This window comes from Budorcas taxicolor, chromosome 11 (assembly GCF_023091745.1).
Source record: "Budorcas taxicolor isolate Tak-1 chromosome 11, Takin1.1, whole genome shotgun sequence".
NCBI classification, from domain to species: domain Eukaryota; kingdom Metazoa; phylum Chordata; class Mammalia; order Artiodactyla; family Bovidae; genus Budorcas; species Budorcas taxicolor.
The window spans coordinates 123,182,745-123,204,908 of NC_068920.1; the positions used below are offsets into that span (position 1 = coordinate 123,182,745).

Here is a 22,164-nt window from a genome sequence, read left to right on the forward strand (position 1 = left end):
GATGAGAAATATTTAAATTCCCAGTGAAGGCTCACAGGAGGAAAAACAAGTCCCATAATACCACGTGTGCAGTTCCTATTGCTCTCTGAGACTCTTAGATCCCTACTGTTTGAGTCACTCTAGTCCGTCAATGTTTAAAGCAAGTTTGATAGAACAGAGCTGGTAGAATGTATGAGAAAAAATTAAGAGAACCAAATTTTGTGAGTGGCTTCAGTGATTAAGCACATGGACATAGTACAAACTTCTCTCAGTAATACAGGAGTGGGCTTCCCTGATGGCCCAGTGGCTAAGACTGTGTGCTCCCAGTGCAGGGGGGCCGGGTTCGATCCCTGGCAAGGGAACTAGATCCCACATGCTGCAACCAAAGATTTCACATGCTCCAACTAAGACACAACATAGCCAAATAAATACATTAATTAAAAGAAAATAATACAGGAGCTAGTTTCTTATCTAAACATTTTTTTCCATCTAAACATTTAAAAGCTATGTTTAATAATAAGATTTTAAATATTATCTAATTGTGTCAGACGTAGGGTGTAAACACTGGTTTCTACTCATTTTGTCCACCCCAGTGGTTGTAGTTCTCAGATTCATTGTTCCAGCTAGAATTGTCTCCCTCATGATTTTAAGAGATTTTTTTTTCTTTTGAGATCTGCTTTTCTCTTCTCCCCTAAATGAAGAAAATGACTTTAGAAAACATTTCTCTCTTTTACACATGAAATATATATTCTTTTGTGATTAATCTAACCAAATTCTGAATATGGCTTTACTGTGCCTTGCTTGATATTTCTTTGTTCACAGGTTGTCTACGACACCTTGAAAACTCTGATTTGATAACTGAATGTGTCGAAATGGAGAATTTGTGTGTTTGCATCAGTGAACACTAGAAAAGCCCCTGAGAACTGACTGCCCAAGAGCCTTTCAGGCCATGATTAAATGCCACACAGTGTCCACCAGCTGCTCACTCACAGACTAAGGAGTCACAGATTCCTTCTCCTTTCCAGTGGCAGCCGTACCCCTGCGCCCTCATTATACAACAGTGGGAAGGCCTAGAGCCTCTTCTGGGCCCATTAGAATCCATTCTCCACCTCTGGACCAAGACAGGTTGCACCCAAGTTATTTTCTCAGGAAAAGGTGAAATATATCAAAAAGTCATTTACATGGATGTCAGAACTTGTCTTTCCGGGGCAGTCTAAAAAACCAGTTGGAATCACCCATTATTCTGAAATCCATCTCCTTCTCCACTGCACTGTCACTTAGAATATTTTTCTCCTTGGATGTTCCTAAAGTTTTGGCCTCTACCAACCTGGCCCCCAACCCTCCTGCAAATAATCCACAAATATGTGATAGCAGACAATTGGGATTAAAAAGAGCCCCACAGCCCCACTGAGAATGCAGTGATAAATTCAATACCTTCTATTAGGTCTTCGATTGCTTTCCTCACTCCCCTGTCAAAGGCTCGAGCGTCAGCAGGGCTTTGGAAAGTCAGTCCAAACCTCCTATTGTCGACCTTCCAGTGATGAAAGGTTGGGTTGGCTTTGGTGTAGACCAAGTCCTTTCTCACATAGCATTCCAATACCACCTGGAGGATTGAAATACACAGGTGGGTTACTTTTTAAATAGTCACGATGGTGTCTGGTTACAAAAATCTAACTAGGAATGACTGTTTTTGATGGCAACTGATGAACCGCCCCCTGCCTCAGCCTTCATGCATCTGTGAAGCCTTCTTAGAGGAAGGCTTTGCCTGCCTCTGTTGAGCATCCACTCCTTCCTGCTCCCCACATCCCCACCTTGGTGGTCCTTGCTGTATTGCTCTGCTCCTTAACCAGGCTCTACATTTTACTCGTTTTCCTTCCTCCAGCTCCTAGCTGGGGGTGGAGGGGTGGAGTGGGGTAGAGAGGGGCTCTAAGCTGAGGCCCAGTCTTGGGGCTTTGCCCTATTCTAGGTTGACTGCTTTTCCCTCGGGGCCTTTGTATTCACGACTCTCAATCCTCCTCCTCCCGTCCTAATGCTGTTTCTCAGTGACCTCAAATTCAACAAGCTGAGAAAATAACTAACTTGCTCTGAGATCGCTGCCCTTAGTTTCCTATGCCAGCTTCTTATCTAGCAAGGCCAACCTCTGTTAATTTTCTCTGGCTTGAATCTCCATGGTTTCCTTTTGCCTCTTCTGCTTGCTCTATCCCCTGTTTATGTTAAACACCAAGTACATTTCATTTTCCCTTCAGTATATTTTGTATCAACCCTGGTTCAATTGATACCACCCTGATCTAAGGTCTCTAATAAACCTTTTATCTGGATTATTAGAACATTCTCCAAATTTCTAGCAATTTAGTCTCAGAACTGCCTTTTCACTAGGCTATGACTTGGAGGAGATTGTCTCAGACCTTTGATCTTTTTATCTCCAAAGCGGAAATAACACCAACATTATCAATGAGAACATATACACGAACATGCTCTGAAAACACTGAACAGTGAGAAACCTAAAGGGTTGTACATACTTACCAGGATATTGCATCATGTTTTTTTACTCTTTTACTTCAGTTTTTATCACCTTCACAACTTAGTACTTGATTTCATATTATTTTCTAAGAGTTTCATGTGCTTTAGCCTTGTTCCTTTAACTAGACTGTAAAAAGATAAAGATGTCTTATAAAATAACTCCCTCTATGTACAGAGTGCTACTGCCGGCAAAGATATCCGAGTTCAGTATTATAGAATAAAAGAGGCATTGAAATCATGTCAATGTAAACTCCATTCTTTATTCATAGATAGCTCCAAAATATCAACAATATTTATTTCTATAGTTTCATTAGTGTATATGTCAAATGATTTCGCTAAGTTTTACCAGCTTTGATCTTGTTCAGCAAAGTTCTACATTTAATGAAATGAGACACTATTAGTTTTAGACTAAGTGAAAGAGTGAAATTAATAAAAATTAGAGAATATCTTTAAATGAATAAAATTTCAAGAATACATCTAAGCAAACAGAAATTAAGTATTACCTAATAAATGTTCTCTAACTTAATAGATGAGAATAATAGTCAAACTGGCCTATCCAAGCATCGCAAGCAGTTAACTTTATTTCATTGTGTTGAAGGAAGACAATGGTCCCCTCAACACAGTTCTATTTATGATTAAATTGCTTATTATGGCCATTTTCCCCTAAGAATAGCGCAATGATTAAATGTCAGCCCAGCCCCATTCCAAATTGGGGAAATCCAAATAACCAAGGCTTTAGCTAACAAATGTTATCTATTTTAGAATTTAATAGTCTCAATGCAAAATCTCAAAATAAACTTTTTTGTAAAAACAAACATTTCCAGTTTCTCCATATTTTTATGGCGAAAAAATTAGTCTTTCATTGACATTTTCTGAGTTTAAGATTATTCCAAAGGTACATTTTCCTAGAGAAGTGTAATAAATTCTTAGAAAAGTAAAGTTTAGCCACCTAAACTATGTGGGAGGAGGGATGGGGAGGAGACCAGATACCATCTCTTTATCCTCTTAAATCTCTCTATCCTCTTCAACAAAATTATATCATTATATATCTATGTAAGTTTAATGAAAAAAATGATAACATTCAAATGCTGTAATCTTCATAACAGGTATAACCCCTTAGTGAAGTTTTGGCATAATAGGTATTAATCTTCTAAAACGAAGTTTGGGAATTTGACTAAAACTTGAGAAAGGCTTTTAAAAATGGCTTTTTCAATGAGAGGCATGGGGAGAAAAATAAGTGATTATATATTCTTGTTGAAGGTATTTCACCCCTCATCTGAAGGTATTAACATTCTCAGACTGGTACATACTATTGTCTTCTGAACTGTATCTGTTGCATTTGACAATAAAAAATTACATTAATCTTCACCTGAGTTCATAGAGTTGGCTTTATTTTAGAGCACCTGCTTTCATTAAAGTCTAACCACATGCAGTAAAATGCAAATACAGTTCCTAATAAGCACTGTTGGATGGGAGAGAGGTTTTTAACAGAATTTCTTTGTCTTGTCCTTTCCAGCAAATACTATATTGCTGTTTCACAATCTGTGATGAAAGTAAATAACATTCTAGGTGATGAACCAAAGAATACATTTTATGAAACTTGTGGTCATTTAGTTGGATTAAAATACAATAGTCACTGGTTTTCCTTTATTTTTTTTCTTCCATTTTTTAAAACCTTACCAGCCTGTGAAGTGGAGAAGGAAATGGCAGCCCACTCCAGTACTTTTGCCTAGAGAATCCTGTGGACAGAGGAGCCTGGCGGGCTGCCGTCTAAGGGGTCGCACAGAATCGGACACGACTGAAGCGACTTAGCATGCATGCATGCACTGGAGAAGGAAATAGCAACCAACTCTAGTGTTCTTGCCTGGAGAATCCCAGGGACAGGGGAGCCTGGTGGGCTACTGTCTGTGGGGTCACACAGAGTCAGACACGACTGAAACGACTTAGCAGCAGCAGCCTGTGAAGGGGCCTTCCCAGGTGGCGCTAGTGGTAAAGAACCTGCCTGCCAGTGCAGGCGACACAGGAATCACAGGTTCAGTCCCTGGGTCAGGAAGATCCCCTGGAGAAGGGCATAGCAACCCACTCCAGTATTCTTGCCTAGAGAATCCCCATGGACAGAGGAGCCTGGAGGGCTACACTCTATAGGGCCTCAAAAAGAAATCCATACTGCAGAAGGTTCAATATACCAGAGTCCATGAAGGTTCCATTCTTGCTCAGCTCTCTGTCTGTCCCCTCGACACCTCTCTACCTCCAGAGCTGCCCACTGACAGTATGGGCACTACCTTAGTTCCCTTCCTGCAGCTTCTTTATGTACTCACGTAAGTTTGTGTGTGTGAGTCTGTTTAAATGTAGCCACATCTATACACTGGTCTTCAGTTTGCCTTTTCCTCATGTCTCAGAAATACAGGAAGGTAAAAAAGGACTCTGTTTAGTGGCTGCGTAATATTCCTCAGAACGATATGAGAATTATTCTGCCATTCTCCATACTAATGGGCATTCAAGGTTATTTCTAAATGGTCACTTTTAAAGACAATGCTGAAATGAACATTCTTGAACATGTTCTCAAAGTTTGGTATTTGGGCTCTTGGGAGCCTTCCTTCTACAACCCCAGGTCCTTTCAGGGGGTTCAGGAGGGCAGAACTATTTCCATATATTAATGCATTTTTGCTTTTCCATTGTGCTGCCAGCCCTGCTAATGCTGCAAAAGTAACAGTGGGTAAAACTGCTGTGCTGAGGCTCAGTCAAGGTCCGGCAGTGGCACCAAACAGTACCGAAACCACTGGATTCACCACTGGCACACACAGTAGGAAAAAAGCCAGTTTTATGTAGGGTTGTCCTTGATGAAGCAGTTAAAAATGACTGAAATCGTGACCCATGAATACACACCTTTCATTTTGTGTGATGAAATGGATGTACATGTAACTGGATTCGCCTATGTGTGTCCACACTTGATCTGCTGTAATGTGTTGCTCTGGTTGAAGTAGAAGAAGCTCGGGCTTTGCACAAATGCACAGTTGGAAAGGGAAGAGTATCTCTCAGAGCCTTTTTACTTCCGCTTCATATGGAAGAGTGATGACTGTCTTGAGGAAAACGTGCGTAGCTGCTGCCGTTGTGAGCTGAACTGACTGCTTTTCTCATGAATCATCGGGTTTACTTGAAAGAACAACCTACAGATGAACTATGGTTATTCAGACTCGGGTACTTTTTTTGAAAATGAACACAGTGAGCCTGTCACCTCAAGCAAAACAAGGAGATATTTTTTGACAATAACAAAATTTGAACTTTCAAGTGAAAATTAGAATTTTGGACAGCTTGTCAATACTTAAAAAGACTTTTTAAATGATATTAGTGGTGATATTAAGAAATGTGATTTTTTTTTTGATACTGTAGAGTTAAGCATATCAACATTTGGAAGATCTGTGTAACTCAGTAAACCATTATTTTCCAAATGACCAAGGTATGATGTTACAAAATCAGGAATGAGTAAAAGATTGATGCAAAGAGAAAGGTGAATCAGTGGATTTTAATGTAATAAGAGTCTGAAAAGGTTTCAGAGTCCACATTTAAGAAACTACTAAGAACTGAGTTTTGGTTTAGATCGAAGTGTTAATATATCAATGATGATCTGAAAAGGCTATTAAAATAGTTCTACATTTTCCAACTGCATATCTGTGTGAGGCTGGATTTTCTTCATATACTTCAGTCAAAACAACATATTACAACAGGCTGAAAGCAAGAGTAGATATTAGAATCCAGCTATCTTCTACTAGGTTAGATATTAAAGAGCTCTGTAGAAATGCAAAGCAATGCTATTTTTCTAATCATTTTTTTTTTTTCTGGAAAATAGCTATATAGTTATTTGCCAGAAACAATGTCAATTATGCTAACCTTACTGTTTAAGATTTTTAACAATTTCAGTTTTAATTGCTAGTGTGGTAAATAGTAGTAGCTTATAGCCTATCAGACAAAAGCATTTTAGGGTCCTCAGTAAATTTTTAGAGAGTAAAAGGATTCTGAGGCCAAAAATGTCTGAGAACTGCAGCTATCTATAAAGCTCGGTAAGTCTATTTCCATAGGATAGGGTTTAGATGCAGAACTGCCAAGTGAAAAGGAATACACATTTAAAATTAATATCCTGCCAAATTGCCTTTCAAATAGTTTTGCCAGCTGGAACTCCCACTAAATGTGCGTGGGAGTGCTCACAGAGCTGCACTGGAACGATCAACCTTTTAGATTCTGTGATTAATCTTCATAAGGTAGTTTCTCATAGGATTCATTTAAGAAGTAAAAGCATCTAATCCATCAAAATAAGATTCAACTCAGCAATTTTCAATTTGCATATAACTTCTCAGGAAAACTTGACTGTTTCCAACTTAGAAAAAGAAACAACTTTGTGAATGAATACTTGGAACACAGACTTCCCCCATAGAAACAATGGCATCAACACAAGTTCACAGGTGTCAACACAAAATTCAAATAACAATAACAAAAACCAATGTGCTGAATTCAGGAACTGCACTACCTTGGAAAATCTATTGACAACACACGGTTTCTACCTGAGAAAGTACTTCATGTTCTGGTTGGAATACTGAGAACTCTGATACTATCCATTCTCTGTATTCCAAAAATGATCTCCATCTTCTCATTGCCTTTCTACTACCGAGGGCGGGGGCGGGGGGTGGGGTGGGGGTGTCCTTCAACAACCTGTCCTGTTTGCACAGCTTCCTGGAGTATTCATACCCTCCAGTGGGCAGAAGTGCTGCACTATGGAAGCCTGGAGGCCAAAGGAGGAGTCATCATTTGACCAAAAGTGTGTGTGTGTTTTAGGAGTCCAGAATTTACCAGCACGTGAAACTGGGAAAGTGAGGGATGGAAAGATGAAGGAGCACACCTAGGTGTATGGGGCTCTGACTTATAGACCCCTTTATTATGGGTGATATAATTTATAAAAGTCCCAAAGTGCAGAGTCACAGAACGTAAAGGGGACAAGAAGAGGGAGGGAGTGACGGAGAAACACGACAGGAGGGGATGAAGCACACAATCCTTGTGCAACAGCCAACACACAACAGAAGCTGGTCCACAGCCAGGACTTCCCTCTTCCCATGCCGAGCTGGAATGGAGGGACCAAGGTTTAGCTTCATAATGAAATGGTCCAAGAGCTGTCTCTAATGATTATGTGCCCAAGACTGGCGAAGTGGATTCTCTCCTGGAGCACTGAGTTTCCCCACTACAAACTGGAAATAACAGTATCCTCCTCCTTTAGAATGTGGCAGGAATGTAACTGAGATTATTTACATAAAGGGCCTCAAACGAAATTGTAGAAATTTACAATTATTATGTTCAAGCCAGTAATAAGAAACAAGTTTATAAATGTATCTATAAAATGAAGGGGCTGAATTATTAATAGACAATCTAAAGGCTATTTCAGGTTGACATATTCTAATAACAAACCACAGAAATACCAGGAAAAACAGACCTAAAAATATATAACTGTTCAGGTAAGATAATCTGCTAACATAAAAGTAGTCAACAATAAAAATAAAAAGGAAAAAGTGAAAAAATTTTATCAAAATTTTTGTAGGAAAACAACACCAACTAAAATAAAAAAGGCAAGCAACAGATTATAAAAATATCTGCAGTAAAAATGGCAGATGAAGATGATTATCTTTGTTATACTTGGAGGGCATACATATCAAGGAGGATAGTCAGGCCCCAAAAAGTAAATATGCAAAGGACATTGACAGATAATTCACAGTGTTTAACAGAAAAACATTTGATCTTATTGCTGATCAAATATAAGATACCACAGTTATCCTAATCAAATTGGTAAAGATTTAAAATATCTGAGCCTTAATGTGTTAAAGAAAATTCTCGTATATGGTGGTAGCAAATCTCTGTATAAGTATCAAAAGCCATAAAAATTTGACCTCCCCCCAAATTATTCCAAGTAGACAGCAAGTGTGGAAAATGCAGATAGATAAATACAGGGGTAAGGGGGAGAGAGACAATCTTAATATTTGACACTAAGGAGATCATCAAATAAACAACAGAACATCAACCTGATACCAGCAACATGGAAAATTTCTTATGAGATATATAAAACTGTTTATGAGCTCTGATTACAGCTAGGTAAAAGTAAAAATATGCACACAGGGGAAAAACTATACCAAAGGGTTAAAAGTGGCTGTGCACATGTGACTTTGGCTCAGTTTGGGTTCAGGGTATTAGTCACTCAGTCGTGTCCACCTCTGTGAACCCATGGACTGTAGCCCGCCAGGCCCCTCTGTCCATGGAATTCTCCAGGCAAGAACACTGGAGTGGGTAGCCATTTCCTTCTCCAGGGGATCTTTCCAACTGAGGGATCAAACCTGGGGTCAGGGTGAGAGGGAATCAAATACCCATTTCAGGTCCCCTAATGGGACCCAGAACAAGCAGTCTTTCTGAATCTTAGTTTCTTCAGATGTAACTATACAGGCTGCTGTATACAATGATGTACCTTAACTGAAGGGCTAGCATTGTCCTTAGCCCCTAAGGAAATGCTGGATAAAGGGTATTTTACTTTTTTTTGGTTAGTGTATAATGCCTTTATTGTGAATATCTAATAAACGAGAATGTTTTAACTATTTGACTATTATGTAAGGAATTTTTTAATGGCCACATTTCTTAAAATATTCTCCCTTTAAATTTTTGTTTCATTTTCAGAAATGAATCAAGTGTGAAAACACCATTTCTATTAATCCATATACAATGTTTAGAAATTGTTCTGCCTTATCTATTTTGAAACCTTTATAAACCCTAAGAAGTGGTGGCAAAAGAAGATTAAATTTGTATACCTAGCACATAAAACTCAACAGATGCCACTGTTAAGAGTCTCAAATGTACCAGATATATTCCTGTGGTGTCTTTATATTTTCTCTGTTGGGGTCCTGCACATTTTGAATCAATGGTTGGCTGTGGAGTATACATTCCAGGATCAAATACACAGAGGACCATGTTCTTCCAGGTCCAAGGCCACCAATTAAAAATAGACTCAGACACTCAATTTCCCTTCATATCATAGATTCCTTCATAACAGAACTGGACATTCAATTCCTTCATGAAAATGTATGTTATAAACTATCAATGCCCCCATCCTTGTGAAATCATGAGTACTCTCCAAAGTGCATATTTTTAAGCATACAGAATTATCACAGAAGTGTAATGCCACTGCTTTCCATTACTTTCTTTCCCCAAATATGTTTTATTCATTAGCTGATGAAATAGAAGCTGCAGTATCTTTAAGATAAACATTAATTTAGAAGTAACAAAATTATCAGGACGACACTTCCTCTTTGCCTTCTACCTCTCACCAGCCCGACCTTGATGGCATGCTCCATGAATAAACCCAACCGTTTAAAAAAACTCTGACTTCACAGATCACTACAATGTGATTCATAATAAAGAACATACTTCTGTTTCGAACATCTTGTTACAGTGAAAGACAGCTTAATTAATCAAAGACGCAAATAAGACTGCCTAATGCACCACTTCTAAGCATCTGAGTTATATGGTGTGTAGTAGAAAGTGACTACACTGGAAAGCCTGGGTTAGGTTTTGCAATTTGCTGCCAGCTCTGGGAGTTCTATCTTTGGAAGCTCTTGCAAGATTTTGAAGTCAGAGAAAGAAGGGGAAAAATACCTACAGGAAAAGGGCTATGATTTAACATCAAGAAATCAGTCGTTACTATTTAACCCACGCGTTGATGTCTGCCATTACCAGTTTGTCTTTCTGCCGTTCACCATGGATGAGAAAGCCGCTTCGTCCATTGCCTTCGGGGTGCATGACCTTACAGACCCCCACGCGACTGATCCCGCCTCCTTCCTGTGGGAACCATCCCCCGCTGGAGTCATCTCTGGTCATAACCACAGCCTTGACACGCACAATATAGCTGTCACTAAAACGACAACAACAAGAAGAATGGGGCATGACAATGGTCTGGAGCTGAAGGATGTGTTTCACAGAGCAAGGCGACCACAGCCAGCATTTTTGGGACTCATCAAAAGAAAATCTATGCCTGGCAGCAACCTTAAAAGGTAACCCATGTCAATGTTCAAGTTTGGAAAAACCCAAACTCTTAAACTCAGTATAATATTTAAGTTAAAAAAGAAAGATGCCCAGTTGTTAAAAAATATTTCTGAGTCTTTGAGAATGTATGCAAGCATAACATTCTCCAGTTTCCAGGTGGAAGTATTAACAATAAAATGAAAGAACTGCTATCTACAGTTTAGTATCTTTAAGTTAGGAAAGACAAATCTATTAACATAAGAGGACATTATGGTTTCAAACCTTAAAACTTGGTTTATAATGAATGACCATGGTTTAATATTTTATAAAGCTAATAATCTGATTTAGCATAAGAAGAGAATAACCCACTCCCAAATCACAAATTCACCATGGGATCATTTATACAGGCGGGAAAGTATTCCAATTCCAATATCCTTTACACATGTGAAGCCTTCTGTTTATGACTTTATTTTTTGCAGTCTAAACTTCAATTTCGCAATAAGTTCTTCTGCACATTGGCCAAAAATCCTCTTTCTTCTCTAGAGACCAACTCTAGCTTCTTTTCATTCTCTATCACTTTTTGGGACATTTACAAGGCCATTAAATTCTCTCCTGCTGTTTTCTTTCTTGTTATAACATTCCTTTTTTTTAATCCTTCAGACATATATTCCCAACATCTATATGCGAGGTGGGTACCAGGTTCTAAGGAAATAAAAATGCAGAGTAACACAGAACCCTCTCTTTCTACCCCCCAGACCCAGTGCTCAGAGCCTGACCAAGCGCCCTGCAATCTGCCAGAGACCAGTCAGACCACCCCTCTGCCCCACCTTCCTCACCTCACTCACCCCTACAGGCAAAGCCACCCAGGTTCCCCACGACCCCCTGCAGCTCATCCACTACTGTGACCCAACTCCCCTCCCATGGTGCCCCTGGGACTCCAGAGCCAACATCCCTTTTGCTTCCTCAGTCCTCCCTTTCACACTTGCTTTTATTGTGGTAAAACACATGTAACGGAATGTTTACCATTTGGGCCATTTTAAGTGTATCACTTCGCAGCACTGAGCACATTTGCACGGTTCTGTGGCCATCCACAGAACATCAACCATCCATTTCCGTAACTTTTTCATGGAGACTCAGACTGTGCCCATTCGACAGTAACTCCCCATTCTCCTCTCTCTACCTCTGACAACCACCGTCCTACTCCCCATCTCTATGGATCTGACTACTCCAGGTGTCTCATATAAGTTCCTTTCACTTAAAAAAAAATATACTTCTTTATTATAATTTGGCTACACTGGGTATTAGCTGTGGCATGCCGGATTTAGCTCCCTGTCCAGGGATCGAACCCGGGCCCCCTGCATTGGGAGCATGGAGTCTTAGCCACTGGACCACCAGGAAAGTCCCTCCTTTCACTCTCTTAACCGAAATGAAAATGTGCTCTGGCTGAGTCACGTGGCCCATTCACGTGGCTGCCTTCCTTCCCCGCTGAGCCTAGATGGTGGGTGGGGGTATTCACCTCTACTGCAGGCTACAGGGCTCTCTCCAGTTCCTCTGAAGCTTGCAAGTCTGACCATGGCCTGCCCCCCGCCCTGCATTTCTTCAGTCTTCCTCAGATCTCTGGTCATGTCCCCTGGTTCCTTGGAGATGTTAGCAAGTGGGCTGACTGTCCCTCCATCTCTTCATCATGACCTCTGGTATGACTCTTCATAATGGAGTTATTCACACCTAGGATCCTTCCAATGCGCTGACCTCTCAGTTTCTGGAACTCTTCTCCTTCAATATCCTTGTCTTAGCCACTCATGCCTAGGTCACTCTCTTGACCTTGTCAGTCTTCAGCATCCTACACCCCAGCCACCATTTCTCAACAGTGCAGTTCACCCTCTAGATTCCAACCATTTGTCACCCCACTGGGGCCAATGATCTCTTGTGCTCTATATGCTCATGTTCTCACTTGATTCTTTATCCAATTTAAATTCCACGGTCTGTTGCGATGCTCTCATGCAAAACCTAAACGTGTTTGCCTTCTCTTTGCTCAGTGAAGTTGCCTGGTGAAGTCCTACCATCCACTTAACTCCATACCTGCCCTCAGGCTGCAGCACACAGAGGGAAACACCCCACTCTTCTCTGCTCATAGGTCTAGTTTTGACCACTAAACCCGAGTGTGTCCATCCAGCATCCTGCTACATTTCCTTGATCCATCCCCAAGAAAACTGCTTCACATGTTCTCTTGCCCTCGCTCTCTCAGATGATGGAAGAGCTTGCTTTCATTTTATCAAGAAAATAGACCCGCTCTGAAGAGACTCCACACTGGTACCCAAGAGCATGCCTACTACTACTTGGTACCAGTATTTGCTGCCTCTCCCCCTTTAACTGTGGCTAAACCATCCCTGATCCAAGCTAGGGCTAACAACAACACTTGAATATTTTCCATGTGCTAACAGTGCCCTAGTTCACATCTCTATACCCAGACCTCTTCCCTAGGTTCCTGATGAGTAATGCCAACTGCCCATGAGATTTCTCTGCTTTTGCATCTAGCAGGCACCCCAATTAACACATTTTAAGGTTGAACTCGTGATTCCCGACACCTCTGATCCTGCTGGTTCTTCCTTTGAAATATGTCCAGAACACTTCTCCGACAATTCCAACAGCCTTCTAACTGGTCTCTTTACTTCCACTCTTTGCCCAGCTTTCTAAACAAGTTGAAAGGTAACTCAGATTAAGACAGTCTATTCAAACCCTCTCATTAGCTTCTTATATTACCCTGAGTAAAAGTCAAAATCTAGGGCTTATCTGACTCCCCTCTTTGATCAACCCCCAAGTCCTGCTGTCCTTGTTGGTGTTCCACATTACACACCCTACCCCAGGGTGTGTACTTGCTGTTTCCTTCACTTCTAACCCCATTTCCCACCCTTCTCTCCACACACCAACCAGGCTCATTTCCTTCTTTCATTCCCATCTCTGTCCAAGCTTATTTCATCAGAGAAGACTTCTCTGTCCGCTACCACCCTCCACCCCTGTTCAGTCACTCAGTTGTGTCCGACACTCTGTGACCACATGGACTGCAGCACGCCAGGCTTCCCTGTCCTTCACCGTCTCCCGGAGCTTGCTCAAACTCATGTCCATTGAGTTGGTGATGCCATCCAACCATCTCGTCCTCTGTCGTCCCCTCCTTCCTTTTGTCTCTCTATGTACCACTAAATCAACATCTGCCTATTCGTCAGCCCATTCTGCCCAATTAGAATGTAAACCCTATGGAGGCAGGGACTTTGCCCTTCTTGTTTACTGCTGTATCCTGAGACCATAGAGTGATGTCTGATATGTACTGGGTTGTGGAATGATGGAGTTAAACTGACAATATTTGTAAACAGGCTCAAAAAAAAATGTTTATAGCTAACAAAATCTCTGAGAAAATACAGTGTTCCAATACTCATTTGCTTATGAGCCACAACAGCTTAACTGGGATAGGCTAAAGATTTCCTTTTTATTAACAGGAACACTGAATTCAAAAAGTCACACGGTTTCTATCATTAATCCACTCACCTCAGGATTCAACATGCATATTACTTTAGATCAGAGAGATTAAGAACATTTGTTTAGTTACATACAATTTGAAAATATGCTCCTCCTCCTTCTCCATTTATTCTAGAAAAATTAGGGGTTTCCAGGATGTGTCATTCTCCAGTATGAAACAGCTTTCTCAAATCTTCTATGAACATATTGCGGGTTCATCCCAACAGGAAATGGCCAAGGTGAGTAACAGAAACTCTCCACACCGTTTGCTAAAGGACGCTTTTACTTTTTTGGTTGCAGCTGTGTGCTTTTCTCCCTTCCTTTGAAGGGATTAAGTAAACGAAAAAGGGAAGTTTGCATTACTTATGTTAGTGCCATCAACTTATTTCCAAAAAGTATTAAAAAAAAATTATTCATCAAAAAAACACCCCAACCTTGCCTTCCAGAGTAGCGGGGTGGTGCATTTTGGCCTTTGCTTGTGGTCTGCAGTATCTTATTTGCTGCCCTGACTTCTCTGATGCCCCTTCCCAACAGTAGACCTCTCTGTGATCTGCTGTGTATGTTGGAGGTGAGGTGGGGCAAAAGCCCCCATCTCCTCTGGCAACAACCCTAACAGCCAGCATTAACTGCGGCAATTGGCTATTTAAAATAAGGCAGGGGGATAAAGTGCTGCACTAAAAGCTGTGAAGGATGTCTGGATAACCCAGCTGCATGGCCGCACGCCAACTGCTTCCTATCTGTGGTGTATTTACATTATCCAGGCCCTCACCCCACCCAGAACAGAGAGGACAATGAACTCTCCTACCAGAAAGGTATAAAGAAGGTACACTCCCTTCCCACCTTCCCTGCCGCCTTCTGGAAAGAATTAAACAACATGTTTAGACCAGATGTGGGGTTTATTTGTGGGGCGGGGGAAGCAGCAGGAAAGGCAAAAGCAGATTCATTTCTTCATCTGTACAAGAAAAAGCTGCTGGTATGCTTAAGAAATTTTCCCCAAAACGCTATTGTCAAAAACCACCACCACCTTGTGCTTCTGAAAGTTTCAGCTATTCAACCAGTGTAACTGATGAGGAACTGCTGAAGTTCCAGGCATGGGTCCAAACACCAACTGAATGGAGCCCTAGTGTCTGAACTTGAGTTAAACTGACCGTAAGAATCAATGTCATTACACAGAGAAGGAGAAATATAGTATGACAATCCTTATATGTGGAATCTAAAAAGAAATGATACAAAGGAACTTACCAAACAGAAAGAGACTCACAGACTTTCTCACAGAAAGAGAACGAACTTACGGTTGCCGGGGGTGGCAGCGGCGGGGGTGGGGATAGGGAGTTGTGGATGGACATGTACACACTGCTATATTTAAAATGGATAACCCACAAGGATATACTGTGTAGCACATGGAACTCTGCTCAATGATATGTGGCAGCCTGCATGGAAGGGGAGTTTGGGGGAGAAAGGATACATGTACATGTACGGCTGAGTCCCTTTGCTGTTCACCTGAAACTATCACAACATTGTTAATTGGCTGTACCCCCAAACAAACAAACAAAAAAGTCATTACAAATAGTGTTTGACCACCACCCAAACACTGCCATATTCTTTAGGTGCATTTTGAGTAATACTGGCTTTTCCAGATTGGGCTGAGGATCTGACCAAAGGTGGTTCCTTAAATGACTAAGCTTTATGGTCCCCACAGGTGGCCTTATTTGTAAAAACAGGACTTGCTGTCTTGTGATCACTCAACATGGAGCAGACATAGGTGACATCCTTTGGTAGGATGCTGCTGCTGCTGCTAAGTCGCTTCAGTCGTGTCCGACTCTGTGAGACCCCATAGATGGCAGCCCACCAGACTCCCCCATCTCCGGGATTCTCCAGGCAAGAACACTGGAGTGGGTTGCCATTGCCTTCTCCGTTGGTAGGATGGGGAGGGGCAGAAAGAACAAATGCAAAGCTAAGTTATTTCGGGGTGCTGATTCCCAGGTGGTACGAGTAGTTTTGGATCTCAGGCCTTTATGTTCTACTAAGTTCTCCTCAGAATAAAAGCAGGCCTTGTCTAGACCATACTACAGAAGTAAACAAAGGAACTGGAGGAAACGGTGATGAGGCATCATCTTGTCTGTAAACAATGTTTAGAGCCAGACAGGTCAGCACTGCTTTGGCTTCCTCAGTAGTTGAAGAAGCCTCTTTTTTGAGCTTCAGTTTCCTCATTTGCAAAAAACAATGAGAGGATACCTCACTGGGATGTCCTGAGTTAAAGGCAGTAATCGAGGTCAAGAGCCTGATGTGAGAAGTTTGGTCAATTGTAGCCATCATAATTATTTTTGCTGAAAGGCTGACTTTAACTACAAATCAGGTCCTTTAATGGAGAAGGAAATGCAAATCCACTCCAGTATTCTTGCCTGGAGAAGGGACAGACGAGCCTGGCAGGCGACAGTCCATGGGGTTGCGCGCACACACACACCCCCTTTAAAAAACATCCTCCTGGGAATTCCCTGTCAGTCCAGTGGTTAGGAGTCTGCACTTTCACTGCTGAGGGCCGGGATTCAATCCCTGGTCGGGGAACTAATATCACCGTGTTGTGTGGCCAAAAAAACAACAAACAAACAAAAACAGAATAAAAGTAAATTCTCTTAAAAAAAAAAAAAAAAATCAGCCTTCTTAACCACCAAGGACTGGGTTTCCCGACTGCCTGCCTTTTTCAGCTGTCAGAGAACAGAGTGACAGGGAGGTTGTCAGACCTTGGACAACAGCAGGAAACCCCAAATGGACCTCCAGTAATTATTAATACAAGGCAGCTTTATAAAGAACAGGTTCGAGCCTTTACTTCAGGCACACCTGTAGAGGAGAATCATTCCATCTGCCATCTGGGAACTGGCCCTCTGCTCTGACCCCGCCCCGATCAGTTTCAGAGATGGATCTTTTACATCCTCCATAAATACTCCTCGCCTCCTTCCTTAGCCCGCTCTAGTCTGATTACAGGGCTCCTTTATCTCTCCATTATGCTAAACATACATTCACTTCCTCCAGGCCCTCTTTCCTATCCTTCTCCACTTCACCAGACCTTGAGAGGGATTAGCAAGGATCGCGCCTCTCAGGCTCCCTCTTGGCCTTCATAACCCCTAGCCGCCCGCTGAGCCAAATATAACACTATGTCCTGGGCCAGGCGGGGGTCGGGGTGGGGGTGGTGGTGGTGGGGTGGTCGGTTGGGGTGGGGGGGGGCGGGCACTCATCATTGCAATTAGCCGCCCCCACCATACCAACCTCGAGTCTTCCTTGTGCTTATAGATTTAGAAAAGCTCTCTGAGTTCACCGAATTGTGTGTATATACATATATATTTAAAGCATTAAGTATAGGTATAAAATATAGGTGCATAAAATATATATCTTGTCATCTTTTTAAAAAGAATCAACAGACTATGTCAGCAGGATCAAATGTGCTAAGAAGCCAAAGGTATGGGTCATATTCTATTTAAGTGGGTGGTGGTTTTTTGAGTTCTATTAATTATCAACTACTTAATTTTTTTAAAGTGCTGTATTGGTTTTAGAAATGTATATAACCCATACTTTACAGGCAAGGAAAGCTGTACATAATGGAGTTTTATGCATGGCGATAATGTGGTTTTTCAGCTCTATTCAAACCCCTGGAAGCAGAGAACACTTGCTCGCCTGCTTCAGTTCAGTTCAGTTGCTCAGTTATGTCTAGCTCTTTGCGACCCCATGTATTGCAGCATGCTAGGCCTCCCTGTCCATCACCAACTCCTGGAGTTTACTCAAACTCATGTCCAATGAGTCGGTGATGCCATCCAACCATCTCATCCTCTGTCGTCCCCTTCTCTGCTCACCTTCCATCTTTCCCAGCATCAGGGTCTTTTCAAATGATTTAGTTCTTTGCATCAGGTGGCCAAAGTATTGGAGTTTCAGCTTCAACATCAGTCCTTCCAATGAACATTCAGGACTGATTTCCTTTAGGATGGACTATTTGGATCTCCTTGCAGTCCAAGGGATTCTCAAGAGTCTTCTCCAATACCACAGTTCAAAAGCATCAATTCTTCGGCGCTCAGCCTTCTTCACAGTCCAACTCTCACATCCATACATGACTACTGGAAAAACCATAGCCTTGACTAGACGGACCTTTGTTGGCAAAGTAATGTCTCTGCTTTTTAATATGCTATCTAGGTTGGTCATAACTTTTCTTCCAAGAAGCAAGCCTCTTTTCATTCCATGGCTGTAATCGCCATCTGCAGTGATTTTGGAGCCCCCCAAAATAAAGTCAGCCATTGTCTCCACTGTTTCTCCATCTCTTTGCCATGAAGTATTGGGACTGGGTACCTGCTTACTGTCTAAATTTGTATTGTTAGGCCATTATAGGCAACAGTGATAAGAAAAGCAGCTAGAGATGTAAGACCTGCAGGAGCCAATTCTGGTGAAGGCACCAGCTCTCCTCTCAAATACTAATGAGCAGCCTCTAAGAAGCAGAGAAGGGCTTTTCTGAACATTAAGGAAGAGAATTGGTTTATGTGAAATCAGAGTTGGCGGAGCTAAAACATGAACTAAGATCACTCAAGAAAAAGGCCTCCTCGGTTACTTAACACCCATGAAATCAGCCATGAGGTACACTTGATGGAGTTGTCTTGGAAACCGCCCTACCCCATTATCTACTAGTAAAAGAATCCATGTACCTCGAACAGGTACTAACACTGTAATTTTGGATGACGCCAGGGCCCTCTGCCAAGGCATCAGATTTACCCAGAGAAGAAGGCAGGCTCTCCATCCAATCTTCATTGTGTCCCTGCATTTCTGAGACGTTGTAGCTCATCTTGTCTAATCCCCAGAAGATTACAGCAGCACATTTATATGTTTTATCTTTGTGATCCATTTATGTATTTTTAAAATGGTATGTAATGAGTTTTCAGAATGGAACCCCAATATATAACACGATACCTGGAAGGTGGTGGTGGTGGGTGCTTGCCTTGCAACGACAAGGGGATATAACCTTCATCCAGGAACTAATTAGGCTGAAAGTGGGAGGTTCCTGCTTATACTGTGGAATTGAATAGGTTTTCCTCCTTTACTAGTGCTGGGCTCAGAATCTGGGGAGTGAAGATAATTAGAAAATATTTTAGGGATTCCCACTTTATTTTTTGGCAGGCGGCTTGCAGGATCTTAGTTTCCCCATGAGGAATTTGAACTCCAGGGCATGGCAGTGAAAGCAAGGAGACCTAACCACTGGAAAGTGAAAGTGGAAGAGTTGTGTCCAACTCTTTGCGACCCCATGGACTACACAGTCCATAGAATTCTCCAGGCCAAAATACTGGAGTGGGGAGCCTTTTCCTTCTCCAGGGGATCTTCCCAACTCAGGGATCAAACCCCAGTCTCCCGTGTTGCAGGCGGATTCTTTATCAGCTGAGTCACCAGGGAAGCCCAAGAATACTGGAGTGGGTAGCCTATCCCTTCTCCAGTGGATCTTCCTGACCCAGGACTCGAACTGGGATCTCCTGCATTGCAGGAAGATTCTTTACCAACTGAGCTACTAGGGAAGCCCCTCCTAACCACTGGAGTGCCAGGGAATTCCCTAGGAATCCCTACATTAATCTTGCATCATACCCAGTGAGTTCTGCTGTCCTGCAAGGCCACTGAAGCCCTCCTGTACACTGAAGGGGAGTGCCCCTTCTCATCCTCATGTGCCCCATGTAAGTCCAGCATCTCTGTTGTTCTTGCTACCTAGCTACCCTGAAGCATATAAATAGACCTCCTCACCCACATACTGTTTTCTAGTGCACATATAAGGGGTCATTTTCTCTATTATTACAAAAGGCATTGCCACACAATTGACACTTGAAATAGGAATGATTCTTAAATTTAATAATTTATACATCATTCTTTAGAACCAACCTGAGCAAGCTGAACTATATTAGACATAGGCCTCTAGTATTTTATTTTCCTACTGAAATTTTAATACTAGTGTTTCAGTGATTCAAAATAAATGCCAATGCCTTTGCTTACAATATTATCTGCAATTTTCTCCTTTACGTTATCATGTGCTGTGAAGAGATGCGTTTTCCAGTCTCCAAGTGCTACCTGACACTTTCAGGCCACGAGAGCCAGAAAAATACATGCACCAAACACCCCTGACACGTGAGGCTGAAACACACACCCAGAGGATGTCCACGGGCATGGACTCTGCCGGCTGCCCCAAGCAGAGGGTAGCTGCTGCTCACATGATCCATAATGGCCAAGAAAAGAAAATGAAGCCAAGACACAAAGGAACAAAGATCAGGGCTAGAAGTTAAACATATGATCTTGACAGAGGCTTAAGAGGCCTGGGAGGAAATAGTTGAGGAAATTCCAGAGACAATTAGGGGTCCTCTGACATCCCTGAGGCCTGGAAACACCGACCGTGGAGCACTCTGGTGAGCTAGAAACACACACAGCTGGCCAAAGCAAGTCAGAGCTTCTGGTGGCCCCCATTCCCTCGCCTCAGTAACACCCTCAATTTCAAGGGCAAACTTCTCCACACTGTGAACGGGAGGCGATGATGCACACGGCAGTGCCCAGGTGTGCCGGAGGTGACCTTATAAAACACTGGTTTGGGGGCTTCCTTCTCAGCAAGATTTACAAAGTACTATCAGAATCACTCCACTGTACTGTCTTTAAAACACAATTTAAAATTTAACCTCTAAGTTTTTACCACCTGCAGTTTGAGGATGCATATAGCCTCCAAAGAGAAAGGGTGATTCAGCTAGATTCTATTTCTGTGGCTCTTGACTTTTTTTTTCTTTTGGAAAAATCTTCTTACCCAAACCTTTTGATTTTACTTATTTAACATATCCAATGCCTTAAGGACGGAGCTATAGTTCTGTTTTTTTCCTTCAGCCAAAAAACCTTTCCTGCCTACATTTAAATTCAGAAACCTCAACAATACTAACTCTATAATATCCATAATGACAGACCACTTCTAACTGGGGCACAATAAAGACAAAGGCATTAGGGCTGTTATGCTATTAATGTACAACATAAAACCATAACACTGGGCAGTTTCAAACCTGGGCAATGAAGTGTTGGCTGAAGTAAATCTCAGCACCCGAAAGGCAATTTTAGGAGTTGTGTCCAAGACAGATTTTTTAATGGCTCTTTGGCATCTCTCCCTGAGTCAATATAACTTTCCTGAGCGACTACCTCTTGAAGTGAGTAACGCTCCACACTAGGAGAAGACAGGCCTGGTTGAGGTCAAGTCTGGAGAAGATGGGGCAGGACGGGCGTGGTTGTTCATCATCAGAAATGAACAATCAGTGAAGAAAGTAATCATTTTTTCTTGAAATTTGAAAATGGTTTGCTCTAATCTCTACTAGTAGAAGAAATCCTAATTTCCCCACCCTTGCGGGTCCAGGCAACTGGAGACTCCTGGTACCCCATAGATCCTAGGTGGATTATTTGCTTGACCGACCACTGGGACTTTTGTATCCTTATTTGTCAAGGATCTATGCATGCATGCTAAGTCTCTTCAGTTGTGTCTGACTGTGACCCCATGGACTGTGGCCCGTCAGGCTCCTCGGTTCATGGATTCTCCAGGCAAGAATACTGGAGTGGGTTGTCATGCCCTCCTCCGAGGAATCTTCCCAACCCAGGGATCAAAGCCTCTTACGTCTGCTGCACTGGGAGGCAGGTTCTTCACCACTAGTGCACAAGGGAAGCCCTTCAAGTATCTACACTGCAGGTAATACCTGCTGCTCTGGATGCATTTTATGTTTTCTAAGACTTTTTCTTTGTTAATGTGGACCATTCTTTTTTTTCCCCCTAAGTCTTTATTGAATTTGTTACAATATTGCTTCTGTTTTTATGTTTTGGTTTTTTGGCTCTGGGGCATGTGGGATCTTAACACACTGACCAGGGATCGATCCCACATCCCCTGTCCTGAAAGGTGAAGTATTAACCACTAGACTGCCAGAGAAGTCCCTGGGATGGATTTTAAATTATTTTTGAGTTTAAAATACTGGCTCTAGGAAAGTAACTCATACTACCCTCCTCCACCAACAAAAATTCTTAGAATTGGAAGTAAATATAATACAACTAAAGCTTTTTTTTTTAATGTACAATTCCACTGAATTCAAA

The 22,164-nt window shown here is 41.9% G+C and overlaps 1 protein-coding gene across 1 annotated transcript in view; it reads right to left on the reverse strand.

The window, feature by feature from the left end:
• SPRED2 (sprouty related EVH1 domain containing 2) overlaps positions 1 to 22,164 on the reverse strand; it is a 119,715-nt gene that overhangs the window by 23,111 nt on the left and 74,440 nt on the right. The window contains exons 2-3 of the mRNA XM_052648465.1: positions 10,255 to 10,432; positions 1,414 to 1,582 (exon numbers count right to left, since the gene is read on the reverse strand). Coding sequence (XP_052504425.1) covers positions 1,414 to 1,582; positions 10,255 to 10,432 — 347 coding nt within the window. The remainder of the gene's footprint in view (positions 1 to 1,413; positions 1,583 to 10,254; positions 10,433 to 22,164) is intronic.